The sequence below is a fragment of the Hakea prostrata genome, chromosome 8 (genome assembly GCF_041222555.1).
Source record: "Hakea prostrata isolate BN-2017 chromosome 8, UWA_Hpros_2, whole genome shotgun sequence".
Lineage (NCBI taxonomy): Eukaryota > Viridiplantae > Streptophyta > Magnoliopsida > Proteales > Proteaceae > Hakea > Hakea prostrata.
The window spans coordinates 5,191,815-5,200,848 of record NC_142607.1 but is presented as its reverse complement, the minus strand read 5'-3'; the positions used below and the strand labels follow the sequence as shown (position 1 = coordinate 5,200,848).

The following is a 9,034-nucleotide window of genomic DNA, read 5'->3' as shown; positions in this document are numbered from 1 at the left end:
TACCAAACTACAAGGACTACACCTACACCTACGCCTACCCACCTGAGTTCAGTCCCAGTTACAACACTGTCCCATCAGTCTCTTTCCACATTTCAAGGATTTCATGCTATTTGCCCCATCTCGAATCTCTAATCAAATAACCTTACTTTTATAAAAGAATCCATACTTGAAACCCCATCCCAATCCACTGCAATCCTATCCAAGTTATCTTAGTCCCCATTTGAATCTTCACACACCCTACCTAAAGATCCTAAGGAACCCTAGTCCCCCCCCCCACCATAAGTCTGTTGTAATTTAGAGATCTTGGCACAGGTCCTAACTCAACTGAGACCACATAACGAAGATTGTCATACAAAGAAGACTGCTTAAGGTAGGCACCAAGACTCGAAGTACACATCTAACTAACAATAACAACAACAACAACAACAACAAGCCTTGTCCCAACTAAATGGGGTCGGCTACATGGATTCTTGCCCTCCAATCAGTTCTACTTGAGGCCATGCTAGATACAAGGCCTAAGCCATGCATATCATTTCTCACCACTTCTCCTAAGGTTATCTTAGGTCTACCCCTAGCTCTTCTAGTTCATTCATTTTGGATTATATCACTTCTCCATACAACGACATTTATAGGCCTCTGTTGAACTTGATTGTGCCACTTCAAACGACATCTCGTAGCTTATCACTTATGGGAGCAACTCCCAGACCAACTCTAATATGATCATTCTTTGTCCTATCCTTCCAAGTTTAGCCACTCATTCGTCTTATCATCCTTATTTCCACTACACTGAGTTTATCTATATGATTCTTTTTAACAGCCCAACACTCTACATCGTACGTCATAGTTGATCAAACGACGATCCTATAGAATTTTCTTCTAAGTAATGGAACACGTTGATCACACAAAACCTAAAGGCACCTCTCCACTTCATCAACCCTATTATGATTCCTTGGAAAACATTATCCTTTATATCACCTCTTCTATTTATGATTGAACTAATGTACCTAAAACAATCACTCGAGGAATCTCCTAATCGTCAAGTTTCACCACCTTATCGTCTCATTCGATCATGATTAAAGATACAAACTAAATATTTTGTTTGTCTTAATTTAAAGCCTCTTGATTCTAAAGTTGATCTCCATGATTCTAACTTGGTATAAATCCCTACTTGAGTCATCTATCAAGAAAATATCATCAACAAAAAGCATACACCAAGGAACCTCATCTTGAATGTCTTTGGTTAATTCATCCATTATAAGTGCAAATAGATATGAGCCCACAAATGATTCACAAATTTGGCACATTGTTCCATTTACAAATGGAATAGAACTGTACACTTATCCCTCTTTTACAACAACGCTGATTGAATGGTTGAAACAAAACTACTATTTCAAGGAACTTAAATGGTTTGAAATGGTATTAAGCCTTCTTGACGAGATTTTGGGAGGGGGACCATGTATATAAAGTGACCTTTGCACGAAAAAAATTCAGTAAGAGTTATATAATACATTCAAATTTCTAACAGATAAAAAAGTGTATTACCATGAAACTGGTAACAATATCAAAAGATACTCTTCTAAGAAAGATAATGCAGCCACGTAGGATGCATCTCATCTAAATTAACAATTATACTGTTGATACACGTAAATCTGAGGGAAACAGAATAAAGTTCTACCGTATATGAAGCCTTCTGCATGATACCACTTGGAGGAGGGAGCCGTGCAACAGATTTTGCAGGATCAAGAGCTACACCAGGTTTTGTCATATAGGGCATATGAACGGTAGATCTGGAACTATCGATATCTTTGCCCATATAAGATGGTCTAGATGCATTGACAGGTCTCATTGGCGGGCCCTGCCGGATGTCACCCATGCTCCGTGGAGGTGAGAGACCCCTAGAAGTCCCAATTATTCTTTCAGGGGACCTACGTCTTAATCCTTCCGAAGTCCATGACGAGTAGGATTTTCTCAATGGGTCCATATGGAGTAAATCATCTGCACTCCTTGTTGGGGGAATGCGCCTCACAAGGCCATTGGCCTTTGGGTCAGGCATACGCTGATATGAATGATTAGCAGCCATTGCTGAGCGTTCTGCTCTAGGCAACTTTTGACGGAGGTCCATGTTAGGATATCCACTCTCACTCCTGCTACCCTTAGACATGTTTTTCCTCATCAACTTAAAACGCAAATCATCTCTGCCGATCGGACCGCCTTCAATCATTGACAAAAAGAGAAAGTCAGCATGAAAAACAAGAGTTGGGACACAATATAATGATATTGCGAGCCTGCGACACTAACAAAAACTAAGATTCAGTTGTCTTTTTACCATCCGAATCATCATCACTTGGGCTCCACATTTTGCCATCTCTCCTTTGTCTACAAGTCACAATTAGCTCATTAATTTTGATAAAAGTTGATTGAGCTAAAAACAAAAGTAAATACTTATGAACGCCAGTTCAACTAACAACGGAGACCACAAACGGAAGAAAAGGCAAACCAGAAAGTCAAACCCACCGTTTACTGTTGGATTGGCTCCCATACAGCGATGGTTTCTCCACATTACTCCCCAGTCTCTCCCTTATCGATCGCTTACCCCCCGACGTTCGAACTTGATCAGAACGAACACCATCCAATCCTTGTCCCGGTCTCTTTACAACCTTACAAACATCAATGACACCTTTTGTTAGAGGAGAGGAAAAGAAAAGTTCCGATAATCAAACATGAGCTGAAACAACTGATAAAAATTCAACATATAGAGTAATGAACGGAACCTAATCGAGCCTTGAACAGAAATAAATAAATAAAAACTTAGTTTCAGCAAGAAGGGTAATGGAAATGAAGTACCTGACCACTACGCCCGAGGGTTATCGTAACCTGTGGTCTCGACATTTCTCCCTGAGCTAAATAAAATTGGCGGAGTTTCAGGAGCTGAAACCTACGTAAGTAAACTAGCTTAACGAACAAAGAGTGAAATCAGGAATGAGATCCATCATCTCCAAATCGAACAAGTCTGAAACCCTAACCAACGCCTCATCATCTTCAAAGTTCAAATCGAAGAAGACTGAAACCCTAACCGAAGCCGCATCATAGAAGAGACGAAAACAATCACAGAGGAAATGGCCTAGCTATTCCTATTTCATTTACAAATTGAGCTATCACACAACTATTTTCAGGCTTTCTTCAATAAAAAATCGTCGAAACGATGAAGAAAAAGAGATCGCACAAAGATGCCCAGCTTTTCCAGCAGGGACCTTTTGGCGAAGGGAACACCTTGCTCCGCTGTGTAACTCTCTTCGGTAAAAGACCAAACTACCCGCAACATCAATGTCTTATATATAAAGTTTGTAAGGATATCTTCGTCATTTACCCAAAAGGTTAAAAAATCATCCGTTGTGCATAGTTCTCTGCTTTGCATAGCAATCCACTTAGATGCCAAACAATATAGGTTGAAATTTTAGCATGATTTCAAATTTAAAAAGTTCAAAATAGACTTGTAATTTTTTGCTTTTTCAGCCTATTGTTTGGTATCTAAGTGCATTGTTGTACAGAGCAGAAAGTTATGCACAGCAAAGGATGTTTTCTAAAAAAAATAAAGGTGGAGTATCATCAACAAACATGAGGGAAATATATAGAAATGAATATCTTTTCTTTTCTTTTTTTTTTTTTTTTTTTTTTTTTTTTTTTAATAAAGACGCTTTTATATTGAAATTGGGGATGGGGTCACGACGATATTACATATGCCATCGAGCAAGGTTTAAAGTATCCCACGATACTATACGATACTAGCCGATACGTATCTATATTTGACCCAACTGATACAATACATCTCGATACGTCTCTCCATTGAATTACACTAAAATGCATTAGCCAGAGCGATACAATACACAATACAGGACAATACGTCTCTTAAAATCACTTGACCGATACGATACTCGATACCGATACTTTAAACCTTGCCATCAGGCAAGGGTTGAATCCAATACCTCTCTAAGAAATCAGGTTCTCAACTATTCTACTAATCCTCCATCTTTTTTTGGTCCAATTGAGATTTTATTGGAAGCACTCAAGGTAACCCCCTTAGAAGGAGAAAAAAGAAAAAAAAAAAAAGAATCCAACATAAATAAGGGAGGGCAGTTCCACCACTTTCTAGAAAGGTTTAGAGTCTAGCCCCTCTAACAGCAAAGTTTGCAAATACATTTTGAGATTTGTTAATAAAATTAAATACAAGAGAGTCAAAGATATCTCTAAGTTTAAGGATTTCAACAAAAATACAAAATGCAATCAATCTATTGAACTCACGAGGCCATTCAAAGCAGCGACCGCATTTTTGCAATCCGAGTTAACCATCAACTTGGTCATACCTAAAGAAAAGCATCAACCTCACGACCTCCCAACTCGTGTCCATCTCCATTGACACAGCTAAACAAACTCTATTTTATGAAGCTTTAGCAGCTAGGAAAACACCATGAAAATCCCACAAAATACATCCTCGATCGTCTCCCTTCCCCCATTTTATTTTGATTATTCCATGCACCTTGTGAGTTAGGGACAAGTGAAGGAACTTGAGGAATATGTTGCTCATCAGCAAAGAGGTGAGTAGAAAATAGATTGTTATATCATTATACAATGTACCAAAGGCTTTTATCAATTCCTCCGAAGATAATTGCTTCCAATCAAAAAGGAAAAGCATTGCGGGCTTTCCAAATAACCTAACAAAGAGTACTCCAAATTAAATCCACTAGTTGCAATTCATTTGTATATGCGAACTTGGAATGGATAAATTTGAGCCAATCATGTATAGAGAGACCCACAAACTCTGCACAATCAATCATTAACTTCTTTGTAATCTAAATGCAACGATGATCTATGACAATTCAAGTTTGGTAGGCTTTGGTTCATGTAGGGTTCATTCCACTTAAGTGGGTTTATTAAATTTACTGAGATCGCCAAAGGTGGTATGTTAAAACGGTTAAAGACCCGACTTCCCTAGGGGAGGTCTTGGGTTCGCACCCACTCGGCGGCACTAATATAAAGCTCCCCACTGAGGAAGTAAGTCGTGGTACATGCAAGCTGGCGGCACTAATATAAAGCTCCCCACTGAGGAAGTAAGTCGTGGTACATGCAAGCTGGCCCGGATGAACCTCAGTACCAACAAATAAAATTTAATGAGATCAATGTCTCTTATTTAATTTGGATGGGCAGCACAAGAAGAACAAGCCACACAACTCTGACCACTGGCCCGGATGAACCTCAGTTCCAACAAAAAAATTTAATGAGATCAATGTCTCTTATTTAATTTGGATGGACAGCACAAGAAGAACAAGCCACACAACTCTGACCAAATAGAAATTTAGGGGTGTAAATGAATAATCGAAATTTGCTCCCGAATTCGTATCTACATCCATTTAGCGGTATTTAAATCCATTTAATTCCTAATAGGATGCGGATATGGTGATCCATCCGATTAAGTTACTTATTTATTTATTTTTCTTGATTTTATAATTTTTTTACTTGATGTATATGACTATTTTTATAGACTTTCGAATTAAGTTACTTGTAAATGAATAATCGAAATTTGCTCCCGAATTCGTATCTACATCCATTTAGCGGTATTTGAATCCATTTAATTCCTAATAGGATGCGGATATGGTAATACCCTTTCTAACCAATTATGATCCATCCGATTAAGTTACTTATTTATTTATTTTTCTTGATTTTATAATTTTTTTACTTGATGTATATGACTATTTTTATAGACTTTCGATAAAATTATCCGATTAAGTTACTTCTTTATTTATTTTTCTTGATTTTATAATTTTTTTACTTGATGTATATGACTATTTTTATAGACTTTCGATAAAATTATCCGATTAAGTTACTTCTTTATTTATTTTTCTTGATTTTATAATTTTTTTACTTGATGTATATGACTATTTTTATAGACTTTCGATAAAATTATCCGATTAAGTTACTTCTTTATTTATTTTTCTTGATTTTATAATTTTTTTACTTGATGTATATGACTATTTTTATAGACTTTCGATAAAATTATCAGATTAAGTTACTTCTTTATTTATTTTTCTTGATTTTATAATTTTTTTACTTGATGTATATGACTATTTTTATAGACTTTCGAATAAAATAACCCATAAGTTGTTAAATTCTTAAATTCCAAGCCTAGCCTCACAAATAAAATGGTAAAGATGTTAACAGGTAGTCGAAAACCTATATTCAATTTGTATACATGGCCATTTAAAAAAATCTACCTATGAAAATAATTATCCGATTATCATCAGAATCTGACTGAATCCATTTGAAAACCTTCGAATCCGTCCGAATAAAATAGGATGCGGATATGGTATTACCACTATCCGATCCAAATCCGATCCGTTTACACCCCTAGATAGAATTATGATCCCTTGACTATTGTGTCTTTTTTCAACATTAACTAAAGACAACATTCATTAGAACCGACTAGAATCATACTCAATCCGATTTCTATCATTAAAAGCCTACTCTGATCCCAATGGGTTTGGCATGATTTGTGAATTGATATTGTTACGTCAAGAAATTCCCTATGTACCCAAACCGGAACTCTAAACCAATTGGACCAAAAGCAAGTCAAGGCATACGGTTCAATAGGATTGATTGAACCAAGGAGGGACGCACCAGAGTATACTCATCAATTGGTGGGGATAAACTCTACCTAAATCTCCAGAGCCCTTGTGGGCATCTACTTCGCTGATGTGACATGACAAGTCTTAATCTATATCCAAGAAGAACACGTGTGCCTAGGCATTAAATGTGGCATTTAATGCACTGTACTAATATATTAAATGAGCAATACTTATTAGAGGATATAAATAGTACATAAGATCCTCGAAAATAACTTTTTGTCATTTACCATAAGGAAATAGGTCACATCCAACGGCGACACCTGGTAAAGCCCTTCCCACCCTCGTAAACAAAGCCATCAAGTACCAGGCTTCTTGAAGAAGATTACGAAAAGAGAGGAGGGGGTTGGATCTTCTACATCCAGCTTCTTCTATATACTAGTAAAGGAAGAACACAAGAAGGGCATTAACTTCAACTCCTATAAAAGAAGAACTATTTTCAAGTTCATTAAATTTCCCCTTCTCTGGAAGGGTTTATGTCGTCTGGAATCTGACTTACTTTTCAAAGGTGGCTTCCCGCCCCTTGAGGCGGCCCACTCTCACTTGTTTGCTTGTCTGTAGGCAATTGGTCTAGCGACTAAGTGGTTGAACCGGAAAGTGAAAATTCTACAACAACAGATATCATAACTAGAACTTTAGAAAATTAAAAGAAACTAAATGGCATACGAATATTGAACAGCTTTAAAGTAAATTAAAAGTAGTTTGTTTGTCTTCGATAAAATGAGCATCATTCATTAAAACCTAGAATGAAATACAAAGATAATCATTATATGTTAACACAAGTGTGAACGTATACATCCAACAAACAGGAATAGAATTTGACCAATCTGTCATACATGTGAATAATGTCTTCCAAGCTAAGGTGTGGACAAACCCAAAAGCCACAGAAAGAGTGTCGCACATACAAGGGTCGACCAAATTCCCACTCAGAAATTTACAAGCACAAAGTGAAATAGCTAAGCTATGTCCAACAAAAGCAGTAATCAATTCAAATCAAATGCACCAACTTGTAGATGGTGCAAATCATAATTGGATCATTAAGACATCAGAATTTGTGTTTAGAAGGACTCCAAAATAGACTTCGTTGCAACTAAATAGGTCTCATAGTTGACCTTTAGAAGGACTAGTGAACCCAAATGGTGGGCTCCTTGTTGAACTAAAATTCAGTGTTAAGAAAATAAGCAAAAGAACTAAACTGACCTTATGGTTACCAAACTGCTTCTGCCCAGTTAAAAAATGAAAAAAACTGATTTCAAAAACTATGGAATGCAACCCATTTATTGGTGTGGAGCTAGGCAAAATCCTAGGGCTTCACTTAGGCTTTTAAGGGCTGGGTAGCAAGTCTGAGGCCTCTAATTAGGAGTTGGATTTATATTGTGGTGTTCATCTTTAAGACTATTGTGCAGAATCACAATTAACTACCAAGCATGTTTTGGCCTAGATAAGGAGCCTTCACAAGGTCTGGGACTTATTTGTGTAGTGCTAATAACTGCTAGGCACTTTTCCTTGATTCACCATGCTGCCAATGCCTAAGGAATCACCATTCTCTTATTTTTCAGTTTCCAGTTTTGGAAGAGAACCCCATAAAACTTGTGCTTCCTTTATCCCAAGTGCAGCTAGTATTGTTCCCCATTGAGATAAGAGTAGTGTACATTTGAAGGTAACTTTCTCTTGACATCCCCTAACTTCCAGTCAAGTTAGGTCACAGAGGATGACAATGTCTGCTAAAGTTGCAAAAAAGTTCTACTGGATTAAGGGAATAAGTGAGGTGAACAAGACAATGAAGCTCTAGATAATGATTAGTGTTATGTCGTAATGACACAATGATCAGTAAGATAATGCTTGACAAACCGAGTTGGACAGGCAATTGGGAGGTAATTCTATTTTTTTTAATGATAAAAAGAAAAGCATTGTTTAAAAGCATTGACATATGGAGTTTGTAGTTCCATACATACGGGACTATTGTTAGATGCTACATGAGCTAGGCTATCATAATTCTCCTGGAGCATGGTGGACTGAAACATAGAGTAGTTAACATGTTTTGTTGTCTCCGCAAGCACAACCAAAATATTAGGAAGTCTAATAGGCCAAGGTTTCTCTAGTTTAGGCAAAAAGGTCAAAATATTTGACTTATTACACCAAATTTCCTTGATTTCTAATCCCAGTTGTCTTGCATTGTCCAGTCCTTTTTGAATTACCACCAGATTCACCTTAGCTTCATCTGTTGTCGCTAATCTTCGATAACTAAGATATTGGATATGTCCATCTTTATATATGTCCTTGCTCCATTCAGCATTGCCTTGTTGTTTGTTATATATCCCGGCACAAAGCAACATTAAATAATTAGTATAAGATATGCA

The 9,034-nt window shown here is 36.9% G+C and overlaps 1 protein-coding gene across 1 annotated transcript; it reads right to left on the bottom strand.

Annotated features, from left to right (window-relative positions):
• Positions 1–1,550: 1,550 nt before the first annotated feature.
• On the bottom strand, positions 1,551–3,287 carry LOC149006447 (uncharacterized). The gene is made up of 4 exons (XM_089166464.1): positions 2,845–3,287; positions 2,515–2,657; positions 2,327–2,376; positions 1,551–2,211 (listed from the first exon to the last, which is right to left on the bottom strand). The coding sequence occupies exons 1-4, from the start codon at positions 2,887–2,889 to the stop codon at positions 1,577–1,579; spliced, it is 873 nt and encodes a 290-aa protein (XP_089022590.1). The 5' UTR covers positions 2,890–3,287; the 3' UTR covers positions 1,551–1,576.
• Between the last annotated feature and the right edge of the window lie 5,747 nt (positions 3,288–9,034).